The sequence below is a fragment of the Physella acuta genome, unplaced genomic scaffold, assembly GCF_028476545.2.
Source record: "Physella acuta isolate Inbredline_101_S28 unplaced genomic scaffold, ASM2847654v3 ptg000804l, whole genome shotgun sequence".
NCBI lineage: Eukaryota > Metazoa > Mollusca > Gastropoda > Physidae > Physella > Physella acuta.
In genome coordinates this window covers 447,274-474,845 of record NW_026732322.1, presented here as the reverse complement: position 1 = coordinate 474,845, position 27,572 = coordinate 447,274, and the positions used below count along the sequence as shown (strand labels likewise).

Sequence of the window (27,572 nt, the reverse complement as noted above, 5' to 3'; positions counted from 1 at the left end):
ACTAGTTAGCCTGTTTATAATGTTAGGCTAGTTAGCCTGTTTATAATATTAGGGCTAGTTAGCCTGTTTATAATGTTAGGTTAGTTAGCCTGTTTATAATGTTAGCCTAGTTAGCCTGTTTATAATATTAGGAATAGTTTGCCTGTTTATAATGTTAGGGCTAGTTAGCCTGTTTATAATGTTAGGCTAGTTAGCCTGTTTATAATATTTGGACTAGTTAGCCTGTTTATAATGTTAGGGTAAGTTATCCTGTTTTATAATGTTAGGGTTATTTAGCCTGTTTATAATGTAAATGCTAGTTAGCCTGTTTACAATGTTAGGGTTAGTTAGCCATGTTTATAATGTTAGGTTAGTTATCCTGGTTATAATGTTGGGTTAGTTATCCTGGTTATAATGTTGGGTTAGTTATCCTGGTTATAATGTTGGGTTAGATATCCTGGTTATAATGTCGGGTTAGTTATCCTGGTTATAATGTTGGGTTAGTTATCCTGGTTATAATGTTGGGTTAGTTATCCTGGTTATAATGTTGGGTTAGTTAATTTAAGTTGTCACTGATGTAGCAACATTATTAGCTTAGGCGAGGCCTTTATGCATCAAGGGACTGAGGGGGAGCTAGATAAGATTACGTATGAGTTTCTATGTCAGATGTGTGGTTAGAGCGAAGAACAAACGAACAGATGGACAAACAAACCAAGGGAGTATAGGTTGGTAATTAGGTGGATAAAGTTTGTCACAGCAGGATACTAGGCTATTGGCTAGATGGATGAATAGAAGAAAGCAGATATTAGACTAGTGGCTAAATAGATGAATAGAAGACAGCAGGATACTAGGCTATTGGCTAGATGGATGAGTAGAAGAAAGCAGATATTAGACGTGGCTAAATAGATGGATAGAAGACAGCAGGATACTAGGCTAGGGACTAGAAAAATTAGACTATTTGATCAAAGGTTAGAAGATAGATAGACTAGCTATATGACTGGCGAGTATTTAAAAAAACGTATTAGCAGAATACTAATATAGTTGCTAAAAATACTAAACAATAGAATACAAATATTGTCGTCTAAAAAATTTGACAAGATAATACTAAAGTATTGGCTCGTGAATAGGTGACAGAATACTTAAATAGTGGTTAAAATATTCATCATCATCATCTTCCTTCTTAATTTTAGTGTTGGAAGGGATCCCCTCCAACACAATTAATTAAGTATACGTATCAAATGGTTAAGCGTCATTGAGGCCATTTACTCCGATTTCAGCCTGCATTTCTTTTTGGATTTGCTATCATAGACTTTACCCAACCAAAAACAAACTACAAGGCAGCAGTTGTTTGAACGCGATACTTTTCGGTCAAGCAGCCATGAGCTTTACCGACTCGACCACGCCGATCACTATAAAAATGCTCGGTAACAGAATACTTATGGAGTTACCGAACCCTATCAGTTTCTTTTACGAATTGACTGAACCTTACTTAATAGTTCTATCGTCCGCACTAATCAAATAAGATTTTGACTTAAGTGTGTGTCTTGACCTCCGCCGAACCCCTAAGATTGACTCACATAACCCCTGGGGTTTGATCTAACCCAGGTTAAAAACCACTAGACACAACAGAATAGCAGAATAGTGTAGAGCCTAACACATCACACATAGCCTGCTTTAAGCAAGTCTCTATCACAGATAACATCTGATTACCTCAACAGAGATATCCTTTCTACTCTCCCTCCTGTAAAATGTGAATCTCTCCTTCCATTCATTTAATGTATCACACAGAGCCAGCTTTAAGTAAGTCTCTATCACAGATAACATCTGATTACCTCAACAGAGATATCCTTTCTACTCTCCCTCCTGTAAAATGTGAATCTCTCCTTCCATTCAGGCTGGGCCATCATGTCGGTGGTTGTGGTACGGTGTACTTTCTTACCACATTTGATCACACAGAACGCTTTTATACCTGCGATTGAGGCCAGTTTTATAGCAGGTTTTACTGATTTGTTTACACAAAAATTAATTAGATTACATACATTGATTGTTACTGCACGAAAAGTAAATGATTCTTCTTTAGACCTAGCGATCCATTGGTCAAATGAAGTAGAGTTATATGGATTTTTACCTCGGCATATGAAGGGAAGGTGTGGTTAGCATTATGACCAGCCGCCTTTACTTTTCCCAAAGTAAGTCCGGTACCCATCAGAAAAGACTGGACTCAGGGACGTCCTCCAGTCACAAGTCCGAACTTCAGACTAGCAGTAAACGCTCTACTATTCGACCACACCATAAGTCCCATTAGTAAATGATTATACAGGATGTTTTATGCTTAACTTACATTAGTTACAATATATCTAAATACACCATCCTACACCAACCTATACCATCCTACACCTTTATACACCTCCTACATCATTCTTTACCTCCTTAATCATACTACACCATGTAACACCAGCATATAGCACCCTACACCATCCTACACCTCTTACTTCATAATACACCATCTTACACCACCATGCACCATCCTACCTCATCCTAGTTACACAATCTTCCGAAATACCACACAGGCTGACATCAACATACACCATCCTACATCATCCTACACCATCCTATACCATCCTACACCTCCTACATTATCCTACACCATCATACACCATCCTACACCTGCTAAACCATCGTAAACCATTATTCACCACTCTACACCATCTCACACCTGCTTCACCATCGTACACAAGCATATACTAGCCTATTGCCAAGCATCAAAAAGTTCCATCACTATTTACGCAAATACAAAGAAATAAGTGTATTTTTAAACAAAAAAGAAGTACTTTTCTGAAACATGTCTGAATAACGTAAACAAATAAGAAATTAATTGCGTCAAATTAACTAAAACCTACTCGTTTGGTTTCCAGGAAGGTTGAAAAATTCTAAATGCTGAATGAAAACAGACGTGGCGCCGGCAATCCATTTCCAACAGCATATAGGGAGGGGGGGCTCGTCTTGTGTTAGCTCTCTGGTGTTGATAGTAGTATATTTAGTAAAGACTTAGTAAGGCTGTAGTGGTGAGGGTAGTACCAGTGTTTCTTCCAGACTTTTTTCTCCGGGGGATGCACTTGAAATTTTCGGGGGTGGGGTGGGGGGGGGGGGACACTGTCAAAAGTGTATATTTTCTATATAAATTCCATTTGTCGAAGAGATGCCTGGAAGAAACTCTGGGTAGTACATGTAGTTTACGACATAATAAGGTTCTAGTGTTGAGTGTAGGGCATGTAGTTTACGATATAATAAGGTTGTAGTGTTGAGTTTGATACACTTGGTTTACGACATAGTAAGGTTAAGTGTTGAGGGTAGTACATGGCGTTTACGACTTGGTAAGGTTGTAATGTTGAGGGTAGTACATGTAGTTTACGACATAGTAAGTTGTTGTGTTTAGGGTAGTACATGTAGTTTACGACATAGTAAGGTTGTAGTTTTGGGGGTAGTACATGTAGTTTACGACATAGTAAGGTTGTAATGTTGAGGGTAGTACATGTAGTTTACGACATAGTAAGGTTGTAGTGTTGAGTGTAGTACATGTAGTTTACGACTTGGTAAGGTTGTAGTGTTGAGGGTAGTACATGGCGTTTACGACTTGGTAAGGTTGTAGTGTTGAGGGTAGTACATGTAGTTTACGACATAGTAAGGTTGTAGTGTTGAGTGTAGTACATGTAGTTTACGACTTGGTAAGGTTGTAGTGTTGAGGGTAGTACATGTAGTTTACGACTTGGTAAGGTTGTAGTGTTGAGGGTAGTACATGTAGTTTACGACATAGTGTGGTTGTAGTGTTGAGGGTAGGACATGGAGTTTACGACATAGTGTGGTTGTAGTGTTGAGGGTAGGACATGGAGTTTACGACATAGTGTGGTTGTAGTGTTGAGGGTAGTACATGTAGTTTACGACATAGTAAGGTTGTAGTGTTGAGTGTAGTACATGTAGTTTACGACTTGGTAAGGTTGTAGTGTTGAGGGTAGTACATGTAGTTTACGACTTGGTAAGGTTGTAATGTTGAGGGTAGTACATGTAGTTTACGACTTGGTAAGGTTGTAGTGTTGAGGGTAGTACACTTAGTTCACGACATAGTAAGGTTGTAGTGTTGAGGGTAGTACATGTAGTTTACGACATAATACGGTTGTAGTGTTGAGGGTAGTACATGTAGTTTACGACATAGTAAGCTTGTAGTGTTGAGGGTAGGACATTTAGTTTACGACATAAAAGGCTGTAGTGTTGAGGGTAGGACATGTAGTTTTGGACAAAGTGTGGTTGTAGTGTTGAGGGTAGTACATGTAGTTTACGACATAGTAAGGTTGTAGTGTTGAGTGTGATACATTTGGTTTACGACATAATAAGTTGTTGTGTTGAGGGTAGTACATGTAGTTTACGACTTAATAAGGTTGTAGTGTTGAGTGTAGGGCATGTAGTTTACGACATAGTAAGGTTGTAGTGTTGAGGGTAGTACATGTAGTTTACGACATAATAAGGTTGTAGTGTTGGGGGTTAAAAAGTTTTTGGCATGGTAAGGTTTTTAGTGTTGAGGATGTTAAATTTAGTTTTTGACCTGTTAAATTCTCCAGAGATGAAGTTTAAAAATTAGTTTTTGACATGTGGTATGGCGAAAAATTTAGAATTCGTCTGAGTAATCCTTTCTAAACAAGGAGACGAAACTAAGATTCTTACATTAAATGGTCTAGTCGTAAATTACTGTATATTGTCTAATTATCAATCAAAAATATCTCTTATACACTTGAAACTACTCACTTAATAAGTAGAATGGGACCTCCTGGTCTAACGGTAGAGAGCTAGAGTTCGAATCCAGGCTCAAGTCAGTAGAACGTCTTTTGGGTACCAAACTCACGTCAGGGAAAGTAAAGGCATTGTGTTGATCACAATTTTCGTTCACATGCCGAGGTCACAGAAACAGGTGAACTCTACTTCACTTGCCCAAGATTCGAAAGGTGAACTTTACTAATTTGACAATAAGTAGACCTAACAAATCCGTGAATAAAGAAAAAAAATATTCTTACTTGATCGATACGCTCCCCGTGCTATAAACTCTCAGGAGGTAACGACATTCAACCCGAGGGTCAAAGGTGGATGGGATGAGGCAATACTTGCCCTTCATTAGGCGAAAACGTGAGTACACGCTTCGGGATTTTGAGAACGTGCTTTGTTGAATAGTCTTCGTTTGAATGTGCAGTCTGTAAGTCCTAGTTTGTTCCATCTGAAGAATCAAGTAGGGATAAAAAGTGTGATACTGAAACATAACCTTTGTGTTTCTTGTTTGAAAATAGCAGATATAATTTATATATATATATATATATATATATATATATATATATATATATATATATATATATATATATATATATATATATATATATATATATATATATATATATATATATATATATATATATATATATATATATATATATATATATATATTGGAAACAGTGTTCTCCTGTTCTCCTTCTTTATCGTTCTTAATTTTTAGTGTTGGAATTTTATGCCCCATTTTAGGTCGTTGACTCCGATTTCAGATTGCTTTTCTTTTTGGAATTGCTTCCATCTACTTTGTTCAACCAAGAATAAGCTACAATTTTTTGGGAGTTGTCTCTCCTAGCAGTGTGGCTGTCCCAACTAACAAATCTCACCTTCTTCTGGGGTTCGATGTCGAAACTTTTCGGATTCGCAAACATGAGCTTTACCGACTCGACCACCCCCCCCCCCATGTTATTTCGGTTATCTCACCAGGATGTTTTAGTTTCAAGTACCACTTTGTGAAAGAAACCCTGCATGCGCTCAGCAAGGCCGCGGCTGAATGTATGTACACAATCAATCGTAAAAATCATCTTTACAGCTACCAAATAAGACTAATGGTCTTGATTGATTCGGTGAGTACAAATTATTACTTTCGTTTGCGTTGTTATTACGCTGAAACTCATAATAGCGACTTCGGTTCAAGATGTTACGATGAAATTATAACTTATTTTTCTTCAAAACTGTATCAATTAAATATATAGTTTTTTTTTGTCTGTTTGAAATAATCGTTTGCTTCTTTAACTCAAACTTTGCTTTGCTTTAGGGCTTTTCATGTGAAAAATAGGACTAAAAACAATTGTTTATCAATGTCTAGTTAATTATAATTTAAAAATGTTTTGTTTCTAATCTAAAAATTCAAATGAATTATCAGAATGAGCAATGTTTATTAACAATGATAAAATTCGAAAGATAGTTTTTAGTAAGATAACTCTTGCCTGTAAAATAGTAAAACCAATAACGTGGTGCTGTCCCCTTTTCTTGATATCTTTTGTCTGTCTGACATCTTGATCAAGGGAAATAATCAAGTCATTCTCATCGTCCGCTGTAAGCGCATACTGAAAACAAAAAAAAATTTTTTTTATTAGCGACCAGTGTTTCTTCGAACGAAATGGAACGAAATGGAAACTTACATAGAAGATATAAACTTTTACTAGTGTCCCCCCCGGAAATTTTAGTCCGCCCCCCCCCCCTGCCCCTGAAAATTTCAAGTACCCCCCCCCCCCTCCCAGGCAGGAAAAAATAGTCTGGAAGAAACACTGTTAGCGACAAGCCAAAGGAACAAGATACAGAGCAGAGTATTATAACCCGAACCAAAATGTCGCATTATTTATCACAAATGACAGAATCAACATATTAGTAATCTTTAAAATGTAAGTAAATTAAAAAAAAGTAGAAAATATTTTAATGTTTATATAATATTTTTTTTTATATAACCAGTCTAAGACCTGTTTAGGTCAGGCAAGATAGCCAGGTCAGGTCAGGTCAGGTCAGGTCAGGTCAAGTCAGGTCAAGTCAAGTCAAGTCAAGTCAAGTCAGGTCAGGTCAGGTCAGGTCAAGTCAAGTCAAGTCAAGTCAAGTCAAGTCAAGTCAATTCAGGTCAAGTCAGGTCAGGTCAAGTCAAGTCAAGTCAGGTCAGGTCAGGTCAAGTCAAGGTCGGGTCAGGTTAGATCAGGTTAGGTCGGGTTTGGCTAGAGGCTAGGCTAGGCTAGGCCAGGTTAGGTTAGGTTGGGTTGGGTTGGGTTAGGTTGGGCTGAGTTGGGTTTGGCTGGGTAGGGTTGGGTTGAGTTTGGCTGGGTAGGGTTGGGTTCGGTTGGGTTGGGTTGGGCTGAGTTGGGTTGGACTGGGTTGGGTTGGGTTGGGTTGGACTGGGTTGGGTTGGGCTGGGTTGGGTTGGGTTGATTTGGGTTGGGTTGGGTTGGGTTGGGCTGGGTTGGGTTGGGTTAGACACCAAACACATTCACCTGAGGGTTGTCCAGGAAACTGAAATAGTTTTCACAACCTCCAGCTCTGTCAGGCGACCTCCAATCCCCCCAAACAACGATCTCTCTCCAGCAAGAGTTTGCTCCGTGTGTCAGTATATGACATGTTGTAATGTCAGTAAAATAACGGGTAAAGTCATCAAAGCACATCCTAAAATATACATGTAAGTTTTTATTTCTTTCTCATTCAAAGGTATAGATGCAGCCCTTTGCTTCAAATGAATAAATGTAATAATTCAATTTATCGAATTAGAAGAATGAAATTAATTTTTTATTTTTCTTTTACTTTCCATTTTTCGTGTTTATAGTTATCTGTGAGGGTTTTGTTTTTATTTTATTTTTTTTTACAGTTTTTTTATGCTTTTAATACACTCTTTTTTTTTACTTTTATACTAAATTTGAGACAGCCAGCATAAATTTTAAAAAAAGGACACAATTTCAAAATTGTAGAAATTACCAAAAGTCTCCATCTTCCCTTATTTTAATGCCCAGTTTTTTTTTATCGGAGTCGCTGACTTGTTCCCATTCTTTCGACCTTGGTGGAAAAAAAAATGACACTTCGAAAAATAGAAAAGATATGAAATCGTGTTTTAACTTTATGGGATAATGTCGGATAAAATGACCTAGGGATAATGTCCTGTTACCATCTATCTTGAAATATTAGTTTGTGATTTTTTAAATTTTTTATTGTGCTCATATATGAGCTGAATTATATTTTAAATTTACAGTCATAGGGGTTTTCCATAAATGACGTCACACTCATAGAGCGGGGGAGGGGGGGGGTCCGTAATTTTGTGACGGTGTGTGATGAGGGGGAGGGGGGGAGGTTCAGATGGTGCGACGTCACACTTTTGTATTATAAAATAAACTGGGAGTTATCTCCCCTAAACTTTCTCGAATATTCTAATATAACACTACGTGGGATGTCAACTCGGAATATAGACATGATTTTTGTTTACTTAAACTTTTAAAAATAGAATAAAATCTAGTAGAAAATATAATTAGTACTTTATAAATTTACATGCGTTTTTTGAGAAATCGGAAATAGCGTAAATTAGTACTTCCGGTCAACAGAAATTACTCAAAATATGATAGAAGGTAGAGAATTAGATCTTTTACTTACATGTGAAATTTCATTTATCTATCTGAATTAGTACTCAAGTTATAGGCTTTTGAAAAATTCAAAGTAGAAAAAGTACCACTTCCGGTTATCGGAAATCGCTCAAAAGTTGATACGGATCTATGATTTTGATATAATACTTATATATGAAATTTCATCAACCTAGCTGTAACGGTACTCAAGTAATCGTGTTTACACACAGACAGACACACAGACACACAGACACACACACACACACAGACATACGGACAAGATTGCAAAATTATGTTTTTCCGTATCAGTGAGGTGTAAAACGTCGAGATTTGTAAAAATCTTGATTTTTTTTTTGCACGATTACAATACTTTCTCTATACTACGTATATACGAGAAAGTAAAAGCAATGTTAGAAAACGAATTTTAGACGTTATTTTGCGTTTTAGAAAACTGTTTAAATAATTGTAATAACAATTGATTAAAATACTCTATTTTGACAGAGTTCAGGCAATTTTTTGGAAAAATATGGCTGTTTAAAAAAAATTCAACTGCAATTTTTAGGGGGGGGGGGGGGGGGTGTAGGCTGAGGTGTGGCGTCATTTTAGGGGGGGGGGGAATGGCTTTTTGTGACGACGTGTGACGGAGGGGAGGGGGGGGGGTAAAAACGTCAAAAAAAAGCTTGACTTCATTTATGGATGACCCCTAATGTGTTCTTTATAAAAATAGAGATTTTTCAATTTAAAATTTACATAATTATGTTTGATTGATTACATTACTTATTGTATCCAGAGATGCTAAAGAATCAGTGCGCTAAAGCTAAAGCGATTCAGCGAACCAAGTAACATATTCGGACGATTATCTCATCGTTCCTAAGAAACAGGTGATTCCAAAACGTACCTGTCACTCCAGGCACCCGTCCACTCCGTCTTACCCCACGGGTTTCTGAGTCGTACCATCGGGATCGTCTTAACAATGAACATGGCCATTTTGCCAGTGGTCTTGAGTGGGAGGTGTCGCACGTCTGTGATGCTGTAGGCGTGGTTTCGCACAAGGCCGACACGCTTCTCGGTTGCTCCGCAAATGTCTTTCTGGGGATTCAAAGAACTCCGTGTAAAGTTAAGGCTAGGTTTGTAGCAGAGGCGTAGCGATGGGGGGGGGGGGGGGGGGGCAGGGGGGACATTTGTCTTAGGGGGCGCCAAAATGGATTGGAAAAAGTAATCAAAAGTTTGAGGGGGGGGGGGGCTTCAAATCGAAATTTTGAGGGGGGGGGGGTGTGCACATCGAAAGTTTGTCCCCGGGCGCCGGGAAGGGTCGCTCTGGTTTGTAGATGTAAAAATTCTGGTTTCGACTTAATAGAGCGAAGACAGCAGCCTCTGACTAGCTTACACAATCTGTAGGACAGACAATATACAATAACCAGTCCCACAGACGAGAACCACCTCCCACAGACAATAACCAGAAACTAGATTTCATTCTGTACATAAAAGATAACAGATACTCTGCCTTTAACTAACCAAAACAATACCGATGGGAAATAGTTTGGCTTCAACGGCCTTTATCACACATGAAACACACGAAACAATAGCCTATTAGACACGCAACTACTGACATGCCTTACATGAATAGATGCACAAATGATGGACTGACTAGACCTCGCTTTGAGCAACGAGTCAAAGAGATCCTGTTTCTGTTGGTCAGTGCCAACCTTGACCTCAAGACTTTCAGCAACGCCCCCAGTAAGGTCCACCATGACGTCCTCTGGACATCTGGATATCAAAGCTTGGTAGCAACCGATGAACCTGAACATATTCGTTTAACATTTTTGTTTCGTAATATTTAAACAATTGGGAATTTTTTACATGAATCTTTTTCTACGAACAGTTCTAAAATAGTATGTAAAAATAAACATTGTTATAATCATACATCAAACATTACATCTAATAAAACATCCAACATTTTAAGATTTTAACATACAACATAATTTCATTTAGAATAACATCTACTTTATCATCCACATTGCATGTTACGAACACCAATCTATCAGCCAGATAGTTGGCGAACGCTCCCGGATTCGTTTAAATGATTATACACAGATGGTGAAAAGCCTAAATAAAAGAAAGCTAACACAATAGTTCACTAGGACTCGTACTTGACGTCTAGGGGAAACACTAGAGAAACTACTGATGCCAACAATACATTTAATCTGCATATAACTTTTAATGAGTGTACAAATTCAAGGCCGTACTCTAGATTTATACAGGATAAAATAGATTTACAGAATGAACAAAACCCAACTTACAATTGGTAAGGAAAAATACTATGATACACTATCACAGCTTATAATACTTCAGAAAAATCACCACAGTTTACACAACACTGCTAAAAGCATACAGTATTACTTAACCACAAGTAATATAAGAATATGCTGCTTAAACTACTTAGTACTACACGGCGACACACAGGGCTTATTATCTCTCAACGAAGTCTGGTCAAGTAACTGCCTAGAGAAACGTGTGCGCGGTCTATTTATCGACTTAGGCAACATGGAAGGTCACCTTCAAATCATAAGGCTATTGGTTGGGGTATCACCTGGTCCGAATCAACCAATCATATCATAATGGAAAAGTACTGAGTCTAAGACTTTCTTAAGACAGTGGAAAAAACCAGTGATTGCACCACAGACCATTTATGGTATGATAACAAAAGCAAAAATAAAAATTACCAGACCTAAGTAGGTCACACTGGTAATTTTTATTTACAACATTACATCCAACATTACATACAACATTACATCCAACATTACATACAATATTACATACAACATTACTTCCAACATTACATCCAACATTACATCCAACATTACATCCAACATTACATCCAACATTACATCCAACATTACATCCAACATAATTTCAAACATTACATCTAACATTACACCCAACATTACATCCAACATTACATCCAACATTACATCCAACATTATATCCAACATTACATCCAACATTACATCCAACATTACATCCAACATTACATCCAACATTACATTCAACATTACATCCAACATTACATCCAACATTACATTCAACATTACATCCAACATTACATCCAACATTACATCCAACATTACATCCAACATTACATCCAACATTACATCCAACAGTACATCCATTATTACTTGGCATATGCCTTTTCCAACAGTGCTGCCCAGAACTCATCACCAGATTTGGAGTGTGTGAAGATAAGTCTCCCACCTCTCGTGGGCAGGTAATCGTCTATCACGACATCCATCCACTGGCCAAAGCTCCAGATCTTGAAGTGGAAGATACCTGACAGGCGATTTAACGGTTGGTTTAGTAAAGGCAAGACATTGTATGGAGAAGTACTGAGGAGTGAACGGTGCTTTATAAAAGAGGAGTCTAATCAATTTACCTACATAGCAGACTATAATTAACCTTTTGACGTACTCGTATATATTTAACTCACCTGCATACCGGAATATCACCATATCTACATTCCAGAATGTAATCAACGTTTGTACATATTCGAATATAATCAACACACCTACACATTCAAATATATTCTACTCACCTGCATATTCGAATATAATCTACTCACCTGCATATTCGAATATAATATACTCACCTACATATTCGAATATAATCTACTCACCTGCATATTCGAATATAATATACTCACCTACATATTCGAATATAATCTACTCACCTGCATATTCGAATATAATATACTCACCTACATATTCGAATATAATCTACTCACCTGCATATGCTAACGCTGGATAAAAGACCTGCTTCTTGGAATCTGGAACTACCTGTACAAATAAATTTTTGTAATTAGGTTACAGCCAATTGATTATTTAACAACCAACATAATTAAACATATGTCTTCGAACGTGTTATTGGACCCAATAGATTAATCTCCACCTGTTATGAAACCCTTATTTTAAAAAGTATCGACACCTGAATTTAATACAGGTATTCACATATGAATTAGACACCCACATTTCAAACCTCTATTTGTCACCGCTATTAAGTACCTGTATTTTGCACATGTATTTGACACCTGTGGTATCAGTATTTCATGTCTGCGTTAGACACCGGTACTTGACAACTACATTTAACACCGCTGTGTGTGGCACCAGTATTTAACGCCTGCGTTTAACATACGTAAATGAAACACGAATTTTGCACCTAAATGTCAAGTTCACTTTTCGAACCTGACAGTCAAGTGAAGTAGAGTTCGCCTGTTTCTGTGACCTCAACATTGTGTGATCAACCCTATGACCAGCCGCCTTTAATTTCTCTAACGAAAGTTAGGTACCAATCAAATCTGAGCGGACTGACATGATCCCAGATTCGAACTCGGGACTGCCGGCATAGCAGTAAGTGCTCTACTACTCGACCACGCCGTCTCCACAAAGAAACAAAAACTCACGTTTTCCCACAGTTGCCTGTCATGACAGACACTCACGCACGCCGCTACAAATGTGCAGTTGCCAAGGTTCCCTTGTGAGATGTTTTCTGTCTTCACGGTGCCAAAAACAAACTTTGGGTTCCTGATTATTTCCTGATGTACAAAAGTAAAGTTCGCTTTTTACTAAATACTGATCAAGTACAGGCAAAAGGGACGGAACTCTACTTCACTTGCCCAATAGACCGTCAGTTTTGAAAAGGGAACTTTACTTTTACAGGCAAAATAGAAAATCTAATTGACACAAGTTTAGTTTGCCAAAATTAAGATAGGCGCTTCATTTTATTTATACGTGTATTACACTTCTGAAAAAATAAATAATGTTTTTTCTACACAAAAATTGAATTAGTATTAGGTATCAATGCTTGCATTAACAAAAAAATACTACTTTAAACTGTGGGTATTTTACGGTAAAATGTTTACATTACGAATTCTCTTATATGGACTGAATTAAAATATTTTTCGTAAACAAATCATGCTAATTAGTTTGTTTTTATTGAACAACATAATAATATTTTAATTAATTAATTACTTCTTTAAAATTACTGAATATGTTACGGTAGACTGTTGTAAAGGTTTTACATTCTGCATTTTATCATATGGACGCAATTAAATTATTTTTATTAAACAAAGGTTAATTAGACCGATATTTGTTTTTACTATAACTATTTATTAATTTTGATACCTAATTTCCATAGATTGTTATGAATTATCTCACGCGGAATAAAAGATGTTGACGTTTATATGGGAATTTAAATTATACTACAAAAAGTTTTAGATTTTGATAGATACCTTTAGCCAACTAGATTCAGGTACAAAGTTCAGCTGAATGAACTCAAAGATGTAAAATACTGCTATAATATTACTATATTGATTTACCTTTCGAGCGTTTACTCCCGATTTAGCTGGTGCTGTAAGATCTAATTCCAATTCAAAACGTATTTTAACCTTCTGACTTGTCACCATTTCTTAATATAACAAAGTAAATTTCCCTTTCCAAACCTTACGGCCTTTGGGGCAAGTAGAGTTCATCTGTTTCTGTGACCTCAGCACATGAAGGGGTAATGTGGCCAGCACTATGCCCAGCCGCCTTTATTTGCCCTAACGTGAGTTAGGTACCCATCAGAGATAAGTGGACTCAATGACGGTTTAGTGACTGACTTAAATCCGGATTCGTGATTTACGGGTTAGCAGTCTAGCTCTCTACCGCTAGACCACTCAAACCCTAATACCACAAATACATTATTTTAAAGGTAAGACAAAAAAGTTAAACTATTTCTTTACACGGGGTCTTTTCCATTCGATGCCTTTGTCGGTGTTGTTGAAGCACAGAGAGCTTATGATAGGTGGAAATTCTGGGTCTTTGAACAGGATCCCAGTAGACAGACAATGGGCGCGTAGCTCAGCGTAGTTTTGTTCTCTAAATAGCTGGGGTTTCTTGTCGCCGTTTGCCATGGTGTACTCACATCAACTTTGTATAGACAAGGCAGTAGATTAGAAGAATATGCAGCTCTTACAAAGCACATACACTCAACCCCCACCCCACCCCTCAGTTAAATCACCCCCCCGACAACCCCTCCCCACTGTCAAGTACCACCTGTCAATTAAAACCCGTTAAAATTACCCCACCTCCACTCTTGAAAATACTAAATACTTATTATCAGGGGCTTAGCTAAGTCGTATGTCACCCGGTGTGCCACTCATGATGTCGCCCCCCCCCCCCCCTAATAAAAGGAGAAGTATATATATATATATATATATATATATATATATATATATATATATATATATATATATATATATATATATATATATATATATATATACATATATAACTTGAAACAAAAATCGATCTCATAGTAAATTATTAGATATGGTGTCAACCCCAGCCCGATCTTCGACTTATCAGTTATTGGAATCATCTAAACATTTTTTTTCTCTGTCAATTTTGTTCATCCCCCCCCCCCCAATGAAACAGCTTTATATTGAGTACGGTTAATTATAACGATGTTTATCTATAATCAGGGATTAATACAACTGGAATTAGCACTGTTTTCACTTTAGTTAACTCGTTTTCTTCATGGTGTCATCCCCCCCTCCCCTCCCCATTGTCGGAATATTCAATTTGCACTTAAAGAATTAACTCTAATTTATCATTAATTGAAGTGGCAAAATCATTTTTCTTTGTATATATTTTGAAAAGTGTTGGTCTTGGTGTCACCCCACTAAATATTGTCACCCGGTGCGATACGCACAGAGTTTCTTCTTTATATAATTTATATAGAAAATATATACTTTTAACAGTGTCCGCCCCCCCCCCCCTTGAAGAAGGTGTACCGCCCCCCCCCCCCCGAAAATTTCAAGTGCCCCCCCCCCCCCCGGAGAAAAAAAGTCTGGAAAAAACACTGGATCCGCACAACCCGCCCACAGCCTCGCGACGCCTCTGCCTATTATACATGATTTTGATTTACACAATTTCTCAACATTCTAGGTGCCCGTCATGAAGAATTTAATAAATAATTCGTGTTTTATTTTTTCTCAATGAATTCAGCGAAACAGCAAAACCGGCAAGTTGTCCTACATATAAACTTATCATTTAAGATTTTTTAACCCATCCCTGTCCATATCCTAATCCTTTCCCTAACCCTACGCATTACAATAACCCTACACGCATCCATATTCCTAAACAGAACACTTTCCATATTACGTTGGCGAAGTTTTAAATACACACTATACGGAAGTATATATATATAATATATATATAAATATATATATATATATATATATATATATATATATATATATATATATATATATATATATATATATATATATATATATATGTATATATATATATATATATATATATATATTTATATATATATATATCATATATATATATATATATATATATATATATATATATATACTATATATATATATATATATATGAGAGAGAGAGAGAGAGAGAGAGAAAATAGAGACAGGGAGAGGGGGAAGAGAGAGAAAGAAAAGAAAGCGAAGTGAAACATTACGCCTATTGCGTGTATAAAAAAATGTTCTACTTGATTTTAATGTTATAGTTTATTGAAGTCGATTTTTATACTGCTGGTGTGGCTTATAAAATTGCATTGTGTTTTTGTTGTGTGTGTGGGTTAAATGTGTAGGGTATTGTAGAAACCGTTATCAATCGCAAATTAACGCTTAGATTACACGATGAATAAGGCGATGTTAAGAGGTATGATGGTTGAGTTACACCTCTTTTACCGTCAAACTTCTTTATAAATAATATTTTTATACTTACATACCATAGATCATGTGTTATGATTTTTTTTGTTGATTAAGTGTATCTAGTTTAATCGTAAATTGTTCAATAAATCAGAGAGTGATACGTAGGCAACATCGACCTTTTCCCAACTTACTGCTCTCTCTTTGCGCCTTGATTCTAAGGTGCAGTTATCCAATCGCTCATCCAATCGCTTATCCAATCGCTTATCCAATCGCTTATCCAATCGCTTATCCAATCGCTTATCCTAATGCTTATCGGACGATGGATTTATTACAACGTAATAAAATAATATTTAAAAAAAAAACTATGTAGCCATTTAGTGATACGCCTGCCTAGCTAATGGGAGTCCAACTCATAATCCGTTTTATCCGCGCCACGTGAGTGATATAATATATATATATATATATATATATATATATATGTATATATTATATATATATATATATATATATATATATATATATTATAATAGTATATATATATATTATAATATTATATATATATATATATATATATTATATATAATATATATATTATATATATATATATATACATATATATATATACATATATATATACATATATATATATATATATATATATATATATATATATATATATATATAGGCCTATAGGGAAATAAAACTGTGAAATAACATACCCTTACATATATACTTCATACTACTTACAGTGTAAGCAGGACCAGCCAGTACCACCAGACGTATTGATCTCACATAGGTAATTAAGTCAGGTGTCAATAGGCCCCCGCCCCATTATATCAGAGGTGTTTCATGATGTCGTCTGGGACACTTACGTCACCAAACGCGATCATGACCCTAGGCTAGGAGAGGCAATGCTACGAGGTACAGCATTTAAAAAAAAAAAAAAAATTTGCTGTTTAGTTTATTACATAGTTTAAACCAACTCCCCCCCCCCCCCCCCCCCATTCTTTTATCGACTTTGAAGTTGGAATTTCTCTTCCATGTCTTCACATTATCTTATCTTGAATAACATCTAAATACACTTTTTGTACAAAAGAAAAACTAATATATAATCAGTTTTATTGCGAAAAACATTTACCATGTCAATGAGTTTAATTAAAATAAAATAACAAAATATTGTATAAATCCAAACGAGGTTGGCCTACGTGTTGCCATTTGGACTTTTCTAGCCGGGGGTGCTATTGAAACTTTTGGATGTTGGGGAGGGGGGAGCACTTAATATGTTCGTTGGACGAAGCTAGCTTAAGTATATATTTTAATATAAAGTATACAGGGGGGGGGGGGGGGGGGGGGGGGGTGGGGGGTGAAGACGTGATTGGCAAAAAAAATCACCCCTCTTCAACCATAAAAACTCGCCTCGTTCAACCTCGACAATGTGCCCCCCCCCCCCCCCATTAGGAAGAAAGGGAAGCGGTTTTTACTAAGTCACCGGCGCATGACGATATTGACTTTGTTGTTCTAAAATCAAAGCAGACAACAGCTCAGTCATCGGCAGAGTGTCTTCCAGGCATCTGTCCACCCCCCGAAGAAAGTCTACCGCCCCGCCCCCCGAAAATATACTTTTACCAGTGTCCGATCCTTCCCCCCCTCCCCCTCGGAAAATGTAGTCTGCTCTCTCCCCCCCCTTCCCCCCCGAAAATTTCAAGTGCCCCCCCCCCCCCCACCCCCCGGAGAAAACAGTCTGGAATTAACACTGGTCATCAGCAGAGCTGTGTGACCGGCTGTTTGACAGTAGCGCAGCTCCAAATATGCTTGTTAATTTTTAAAAAAAAATTCTTTTGACACCCCCCCATTTTAGCAACGCCCCTGACCGTGCCCCACCCCCACACCCACCGCCTCCACCATTTTAGTAATAAACTTATCACTTCTAAGTGAATCCGGTATTAGGCTGAAGTTTTGAAAAAAAAATTAGGTCAAGTTAAAATTAGCCCGGCGTGTGCCATAAACTATGGAGCCTTTTGTTGCCGCCTGCATATGTTTGCGCATTGTTGTTTTTTAATTTCATTTAATTTTTTTAAATTTTTTTTTTAAACTTTCTATTGCTGCCTGCAGCGCAGTATAACCGGGCATAGTCTGGTAGATCTAGATCTAGTGCATGACATAGATCACCACACAGATTTTTTTTTAGATTGTAAAAGTTTATTTTTTTTCAAGCATTTCTAGTACCCTGGTTGGTTTTATCTACCAATAACCAATATTTAACTATAAATTTTTTTTATAGTTATTGGTCGCAGAGACGTCGCAAGGCGGTGGCGGGGGGTACTGATCGCACCGTGTGACACCATTCAGGGGGGGGGGGGAAGGGTAACACCAAGTAAAAAATAATTGCAAGATAAAAAGAATAAATATGTTTTTTCCTAGTTCAATGAATGGTAATTAGAGCTACAATGTATTTTAAGTACGTAATTACGATCCATACAAGGAAAGGGGGGGGGGGGCGGTGACACCATGACATATACATGCAAACTATAGAGCAAATGTGAACACTTAAAGCTTTTAACGGGGGGGGGGGGGGGTGAGGGGGGTGACACCAACTGCAAACTTTACAGAGCAAAAAAAAAAGGGGGGGGGGGGATTAACACAATGTGGTGCCGCACTGGTTGACATCCGACCTAGCGACGCAACTGATTGGTGGTAGTAAAATACTTGTAATATGGTTCCCTTATGTCATACTCTATGGTTCCCTTATGTCATACTCTATGGTTCCCTTATGTCATACTCTATGGTTCCCTTATGTCATTCTCTATGGGTCCCTTATGTCATACTCTATGGTTCCCTTATGTCATACTCTATGGTTCCCTTATGTCATACTCTATGGTTCCCTTATGTCATACTCTATGGTTCCCTTATGTCATACTATATGGTTCCCTTATGTCATACTCTATGGTTCCCTTATGTCGTACTCTATGGTTTCCTTATGTCATACTCTATGGTTCCCTTATGTCATACTCTATGGTTCCCTTATGTCATACCCTATGGTTCCCTTATGTCATACCCTATGGTTCCCTTAAGTCATACTCTATGGTTCCTTTATGTCATACTCTATGGTTCCCTTATGTCATACCCTATGGTTCCCTTATGTCATACTCTATGGTTCCCTTATGTCATACTCTATGTTTCCCTTATGTCATACTCTATGGTTTCCTTATGTCATACTCTATGGTTCCCTTATGTTATACTCTATGGTTCCCTTATGTCATACCCTATGGTTCCCTTATGTCATACTCTATGGTTCCCTTATGTCATACTCTATGGTTCCCTTATGTCATACTCTATGGTTTCCTTATGTCATACTCTATGGTTCCCTTATGTCATACTCTATGGTTCCCTTATGTCATACCCTATGGTTCCCTTATGTCATACCCTATGGTTCCCTTATGTCATACTCTAATGGTTCCCATTATGTCATACTCTATGGTTCGCTTATTGTCATACACTAAAACCCAACAAAGGGGCATACGCTAGCATACTGTAGCATACATAATCATACACTAACACCAAATACCGACCAGGTATCAAATATATATTTAATACATGTATTATACATCTGTTTATTAATCCGTGCATAAAGAGGAACTAAAGACATATAAGCAGCAGTTACTGTTAATTTTCCAGTACAGGTAGATGTTTGTGTAGGTTAGATCAAAGTAAATACAGTTGCATATACAAAGTATGTTCGTTTGTTTTCTATCTTGAAATATAAAGAATCAACAAAATTGATTTTTTTTTCTGCAGTTACAACTTTATTTTAGTGAAACACGGCCTAAGTTAACATTCATATCTCGCTACATTTCAATAATAACAAACACCCATGTTAAAATAGTTATTCCATTACATTTTTACAAATTAACAACTACCCATGTTTGCTCACAAATATTTCAATGAAACGTGTCTTTGGTTACCACTTCATCACTTCAACGTCAGGACTACCGCTATAAATATAACATATTGAACAACATTCTTCTAGTTTATTTTTAGTTAATGCAACGATTTAAAGCTTGAGTACTGATTAACGAAATATGAAATATAATGTAAAGATCGTTATGTATATGTTAAGATTTTTATTTACAGCGATACTGAGCACCTACATAATGGAACTATAATACAAAAATAAATGCGAGAAATACATTGCGAATAAATGCTTCTGTGGTTAGTTAAAAGATAAAGACATGTCTATGGTTAGAGTAGATTGCAGATACATATAACAAACGAGATCTTTGGTTGTTTTTTTGTCTTCCTGGATTGATATGACGTTTGTAATTCAACAATTGGTAAGTTTGCAGTCATACGATAAATTTTGTGTTCGTTTTTGGTATACATGTTTTGTTTAGGGATTTTTTGTATACAAGTACAAGTCTTGTTAAGTGATCTTTTTTATATAGATCTTGTTGATTGGTCTTTTTTGTACACAGGTATTGTTGGTTGATATTTTTTGCATACATGTCATGTTGGGTGTTTTTTGTTTGTATACAGAGCTAGTTTTGTGATCTTGTTTAAAATTCTTGTTGAGTTTTCTATTTGTAAGCATGGCTGGTTGAGTGATATTTCTGTACAAAAACTAAAACATGTTTTGATGAGTAGCTGAGACGAGTTCTAGTGATCTTTCTGTACAAAAACTAAATCGTGTTTTGATGAGTTGCTGAGATGAACTCTGGCAGCTTTACACCTCCATGAGGTTGAACGTGTGTTTGACTTTGACCCAGATGTATCCCCTATGTTCGTCTTTACCTTCAGCGTTGCTCTTCACAAGCTCATATCTGGAAGTGAGAGAATTTTTTTTTATTTCATTTGTTTGCTTTTTTATATAATTTTCATCTAATTTTTTAATTATTTTTGTAGCTAAAGTATCTGCAGACTAAGATTTTCTGCTTTTGTTATTATTGTCTTGTGGAGGTACGTATATCCACTGCATAGATAAATAAATACAGTATTTGCACTTTTTTGTGAAATCGATGTGCATTTCTACTTATATTGTCAATAATACAAGTTACAAGAATACCCATGTATAATGTCAAGAAAGTAGAATGCTAATGTTTTATGAATGTTTAAATATAATATATTGCACTATTTTAATATTGGAATTAAGATTTATAAACTCATTTTTCTCGAGATTATGTTTCTTTTTTGTGACACACTGCATTTGTCCTCTATAAAGTCGATATATAAACCTACTGTATGGAAGTATTCTGCATGAAGCTTAAACCAATGTATTCGTCTCATCAAGGTTAGAACTCGTTACAACTTTAACAATCGATTCCCTTATTATTCATTGGATTTTTTTTATCACCTAGTATTGATTTAATTTATATATATATATATATATATATATATATATATTTATATATATATATATATATATATATATATATATATATATATATATATATATATATATATATATATATTATGTAATTGGTGATAATTCTAAAAGAAATTTTTTTTATATATGCTTTACTTAACAGTTCACGCAAAGCAAAGTTCGATCACTGCTGCAAAAGATTGTATACAAGGGGAGATAATACATTAATAAGAAAAAATACAATGAACGCCTACCTTCGTATGATGTTACCACCGGTGTATTCACTGGCTTTTGACATGGGTAATGTCAAGGTGCCGATTAGATAATCTTTGAGCATATTTCGGTCCCACACCTATTAGGTAAAATATCAATTTTAAATAGAGAACAAAAATACGAACACAGTTGATACATTGATAATTTATTTTTTTTCAGGTAAAATGTGGTTTAGCTTAACTCCACTACAACATCTTCTGTCGGTTTCTGTCGGTAAAATGTGGTTTAGCTTACCTCCACTACAACATCTTCTGTCGGTTTCTGTCGGTAAAATGTGGTTTAGCTTACCTTCACTACAACATCTTCTGTCGGTTTCTGTCGGTAAAATGTGGTTTAGCTTACCTCCACTACAACATCTTCTGTCGGTTTCTGTCGGTAAAATGTGGTTTAGCTTACCTTCACTACAACATCTTCTGTCGGTTTCTGTCGGTAAAATGTGGTTTAGCTTACCTCCACTACAACATCTTCTGTCGGTTTCTGTCGGTAAAATGTGGTTTAGCTTACCTCCACTACAACATCTTCTGTCGGTTTCTGTCGGTAAAATGTGATCCTGTCTTTCCACTCTGGTTTACTCATGGTCTCTGTGGTTGGTGTTCTGACCTCCTGATGCTCACACTTGATGATACAGTAGGCTTCGATACCTAGGGTACAGGGGTTCTAAAGTTACTGCAGTAGGGGGTACAAGGGTTCTAAAGTTACTACAGTAGGCTTCTAAACCTGGGGTACAGGGGTTCTAAAGTTACTACAGTAGGCTTCTATACCTGGGGTACAGGGGTTCTAAAGTTACTACAGTAGGCTTCAATACCTGAGGTAGAGGGATTCTAAAGTTATTACAGTAGGTCTCACTACGTAATTTACAAGGGTTCTAATGTTACTACAGTAGGATGTGATATGTAAGGTACAGGAATTCAAAGGTAAGAATCAATACCTTAGTTACATTGGTTCTAATGTTACTAAAGTAAACCTCAATAGCTGCGGCACAGGGGTTCTAAAGTTAATACAGTAAAATGTAATACTTATGGTACAGAGACTCTTAAGCTACTACAATATGCCTCAAATTATACGGTACAGGGGTTCTAAATTTAGTTCAGTACGCCTCAATACCTAAGGTTTAGGGGTTCTTAAGTACTACAGTAAATCTCAATACCTAAGATTGCAAATCGTAATTACAGAAGTTAAATAATTCACACGTATTGACATTGTAAAATCTAGAGTATGTCAACACGATATTCGCAAATTCTTAAAATACTTGTATACTATTTTCCTTGTAGACCAGTTTCAATAAAAAAAATCATCAAAAATTGCATTAAACTTCTTGTTGGGTACAAATGGCCAGGAAAGAACATGTCTGAAGACTGACCTGTTTGACCATCAGCCATCTTGAAGCCCTCCACAGCATGTACACAGACAGAGGTCGCTGCGACTTTTGGTTTTCTAAAGAACCGTGGCGGGCTGGGTACATCTTTCTTTAATTCTCTGGAAAAATTCGTGGTTTTTAATTCATTCAAGCTAATTTATCAACAAACGGGTTTCTAAAAATGACGTAGTAATCATAGGTTTAGGATAAAGGATCTTAGCCAAGAAATTAAAACCAAATTTAATTTTATTTATGTCGAAAAACACATTGCTAGAAACAAAATCCTTGAACGAAATCTATTTAAAAACACCGGACCAAAATTCAGTTCCTTCCCTTGAGTTATACTTTTCAAAAGGTTTAACGTTATTTTAAAGGGTATTGTTGAAAAAGTTATAGAAGATCTTGATTACATTAAAGTACATTTATAATGTGGGGTATCCAGAAGTGTTTCTTTCAGAGTGGGCTTTAATGTACAAGTGTTCTAATGTTATTACAGCAAACCTCAATAGCTGAGGTACAGGGTTTCTAAAGTTAGTACAGTAAGCCTCAATACCATTACCCTTACATCCCACAATCCCCACACTAATTAACCCCACCATCCCACAATCCCCACACACCTTAACCCCACCATCACACAATCCCCACACACCTTAACCCACCATCACACAATCCCCACAAACCTTAACCCCACCATCCCACAATACCCACACACTTTAACCATAACATCCCCACACACCTTAACCATAACATCCCACAACCCCCCACACACCTTAACCATAACATCCCACAATCCCCACACACCTTAACGCTAAAATCCCCACACACCTTAACCCTAACATCTCCACACACCTTAACGGTAACATCTCTCAATCCCCACACACCTCAACCCTAACATCCCACAATCCCCACACACCTAAACCCTGAAATCCCCACACACCTTAACCCTAACATCCCCACACACCTTAACTGTAACATCCCTTAATCCCCACACACCTTAACCATAACATCCCCACACACCTCAACCCTAACATCCCACAATCCCCACACACCTTAACCCTGAAATCCCCACACACCTTAGCCCTAACATCCCCACACACCTTAACTGTAACATCCCTCAATCCCCACACTTTTTAACCCTAACATCCCACAATCCCCACACACCTTAACCCTGAAATCCCCACACACCTTAACCCTATCATCCCCACACACCTTAACCCTAACATCCACACACACCTCAACCCTAACATCCCCACACACCTTAACCCTAATATCCCCACACACCTCAACCCTAACATCCCACAATCCCCACACACCTTAACCCTAACATCCCCACACACCTTAACCCTAACATCCCCACACACCTCAACCCTAACATCCCACAATCCCCACACACCTTAACCCTAACATCCCCACACACCTTAACCCTAATATCCCCACACACCTCAACCCTAACATCCCACAATCCCCACACACCTTAACCCTAACATCCCCACTCACCTTAACCCTAACATCCCCACACACCTCAACCCTAACATCCCACAATCCCCACACACCTTAACCCTAACATCCCCACACACATTAACCCTAACATCCAACAACCCCCACACACCTTAACCCTAACATCCCACAATCCCCACACACCTTAACCCTAACATCCCCACACACATTAACCCTAACATCCAACAACCCCCACACACCTTAACACTAACATCCCCACACACCTTAACCCTAACATCCCCACACACCTCAACCCTAACATCCCACAATCCCCACACAACAACCCTTACATCCCACAACCCCAACACACCTTAACCCTAACATCCCACAATCCTCACACACCTTAACCATAATATCCCACAACCCCCCTCCACACACACACCTTAATCATAACATCCCCACACACCTTAACCCTACATCCCCACACACCTCAACCCTAACATCCCACAATCCCCACACACCTTAACCCTAACATCCCCACACACATTAACCCTAACATCCAACAACCCCCACACACCTTAACCCTAACATCCCCACACACCTTAACCCTAACATCCCCACACACCTCAACCCTAACATCCCACAATCCCCACACAACAACCCTTACATCCCACAACCCCCACACACCTTAACCCTAACATCCCACAATCCTCACACACCTTAACCATAATATCCCACAACCCCCCTCCACACACACACCTTAATCATAACATCCCCACACACCTTAACCCTACATCCCCACACACCTCAACCCTAACATCCCACAATCCCCACACACCTTAACCCTAACATCCACACACACCTCAACCCTAACATCCCCACACACCTTAACCCTAATATCCCCACACACCTCAACCCTAACATCCCACAATCCCCACACACCGTAACCCTAACATCCCCACACACCTTAACCCTAACATCCCCACACACCTCAACCCTAACATCCCACAATCCCCACACACCTTAACCCTAACATCCCCACACACATTAACCCTAACATCCAACAACCCCCACACACATTAACCCTAACATCCCACAATCCACACACACCTTAACCCTAACATCCCCACACACCTTAACCCTAACATCCAACAACCCCCACACACCTTAACCCTAACATCCCCACACACCTTAACCCTAACATCCCCACACACCTTAACCCTAACATCCAACAGCCCCCACACACCTTAACCCTAACATCCCACAATCCCCACACACCTTAACCCTAACATCCCACAATCCCCACACACCTTAACCCTAACATCCCCACACACCTTAACCCTAACATCCAACAACCCCCACACACCTTAACCCTAACATCCAACAACCCCCACACACCTTAACCCTAACATCCCACAATCCCCACACACCTTAACCCTAACATCCCACAATCCCCACACACATTAACCCTAACATCCCCACACACCTTAACCCTAACATCCCCACACACCTTAACCCTAACATCCCACAATCCCCACACAACAACCCTTACATCCCACAACCCCCACACACCTTAACCCTAACATCCCACAATCCTCACACACCTTAACCATAATATCCCACAACTCCCCTCCACACACACACACCTTAATCATAACATCCCCACACACCTTAACCCTAACATCCCACAATCCCCACACAACCCTAACATCCCCCACCCCCCACACACCTTAACCCTAACGTCCCTTGGCTGTACATCCTCAGCAGGTATTGACTCTCCAGTCCCGGGTCAAAGGTCGACGGGATGAGACAGTAGCGCCCTCTCTGGAGCGGCAGACGAGACAGGATGCTGCGGGCTTGCACGAAGGGACCGGCATGCACTCTGTCCATTCTGTCGTGCATTCTGTACTTTCGGTTCAGGTCAGTCTGTGCCATCATCAAAATAGCTTCAAGAGTTATCGGTATTAGAGATTTATTCTGTAAGCTAAATTTGTAGTTTAATGTTTACAGAGTCATGAAACAATGTGTCATCAAGTAAATGAAGTAGGTTTATCGTAAGAATTGACTATCATTAAATGTGTTTATTAAATAATTAAGTTTATCGTTAACTATGTTTACTATCAAAATATAGGTTTATCGTCAAATAGATTTATCATAAAATAGGTAAATCGCCAAAATCTTTTTTTTTAAACGCATTATTAAACGACAATAAAATGGAAGGGTAACTATTGTTCATTATTCAACGAAATAATTTATTAGTCTATTAGATAGTCCGCACACTTATTCATGTTGAAACTGAATTAACTATAAAGTATTCTATTTTTAAAAAAAATATGTTGATTTAATAACCCCACATGTATGTTTGCTTCAAATTATTTAAATATGTCTGATCTATAACAGTATGATTAAATAACAAAAAAACTATTTTGTGAAAACAAACGGTTATTCTCCCAGTCGTCTAATATTACATAAGTTATCTCTCTTACCTTGATGATTGTAAAGCCAATGGTGTAGTTCTCTCCCCTGGTACGAAAGTTGGACGACCGTCTGTCTTCTTGTTCAAGGGACACCAGCACTTCTTCCTCGTCACTGTATACCTCTAGCAGGTACTGCCGTCAGAACAAAGTAAAATCAGGTAAAATTTTAGGTATCTTTACATGATTATACTATGTGCAGCATGTGGTTAATTAAAGCTCATACTTTGAGGAGCGGTTAATTAGTACACATCGTTGAGAGCTTTTAGGAACACTTAGAGTTTCTTCCAGGCGTCACTTCGGGGGGGGGGGGGGGGCTCCGAAGAAAGTCTACCGCCCCCCCCCCCCCTCCAAACGTAATGGATTTTATATAGTAGACATACACTTTTACTAGTGTCCGCCCCCCCCCCCCGAAAAGTGTTGACCGCTCCCCCCCCCCCCCCCCGAAAATTTCAAGTTCCCCCCTTCCCCCCCCCCCCCCGGGAGAAAAAAGTCTGGAAGAAACACTGGGTACACTACTGGCTAAAGCAGGGTTTTTTTT

At 37.9% G+C, this 27,572-nt stretch overlaps 2 protein-coding genes across 2 annotated transcripts in view; both read right to left on the bottom strand.

The window, feature by feature from the left end:
* Positions 1–7,280: 7,280 nt before the first annotated feature.
* On the bottom strand, positions 7,281–14,355 carry LOC131951204 (calpain-5). The gene is made up of 7 exons (XM_059313541.1): positions 14,185–14,355; positions 12,865–12,996; positions 12,190–12,241; positions 11,588–11,738; positions 10,031–10,211; positions 9,310–9,500; positions 7,281–7,470 (listed from the first exon to the last, which is right to left on the bottom strand). The coding sequence occupies exons 1-7, from the start codon at positions 14,353–14,355 to the stop codon at positions 7,281–7,283; spliced, it is 1,068 nt and encodes a 355-aa protein (XP_059169524.1).
* Positions 14,356–19,696: 5,341 nt separating this feature from the next.
* The window catches only part of LOC131951220 (calpain-5), a 30,145-nt gene continuing 22,269 nt past the window's right edge, over positions 19,697–27,572 (bottom strand). Inside the window, exons 10-15 of the mRNA XM_059313561.1 lie at positions 27,044–27,166; positions 26,287–26,483; positions 23,124–23,239; positions 22,268–22,404; positions 21,745–21,842; positions 19,697–20,948 (exon numbers count right to left, since the gene is read on the bottom strand). Of these exons, the coding sequence (XP_059169544.1) occupies positions 20,852–20,948; positions 21,745–21,842; positions 22,268–22,404; positions 23,124–23,239; positions 26,287–26,483; positions 27,044–27,166 (768 nt within the window). The 3' untranslated portion in view covers positions 19,697–20,851. The remainder of the gene's footprint in view (positions 20,949–21,744; positions 21,843–22,267; positions 22,405–23,123; positions 23,240–26,286; positions 26,484–27,043; positions 27,167–27,572) is intronic.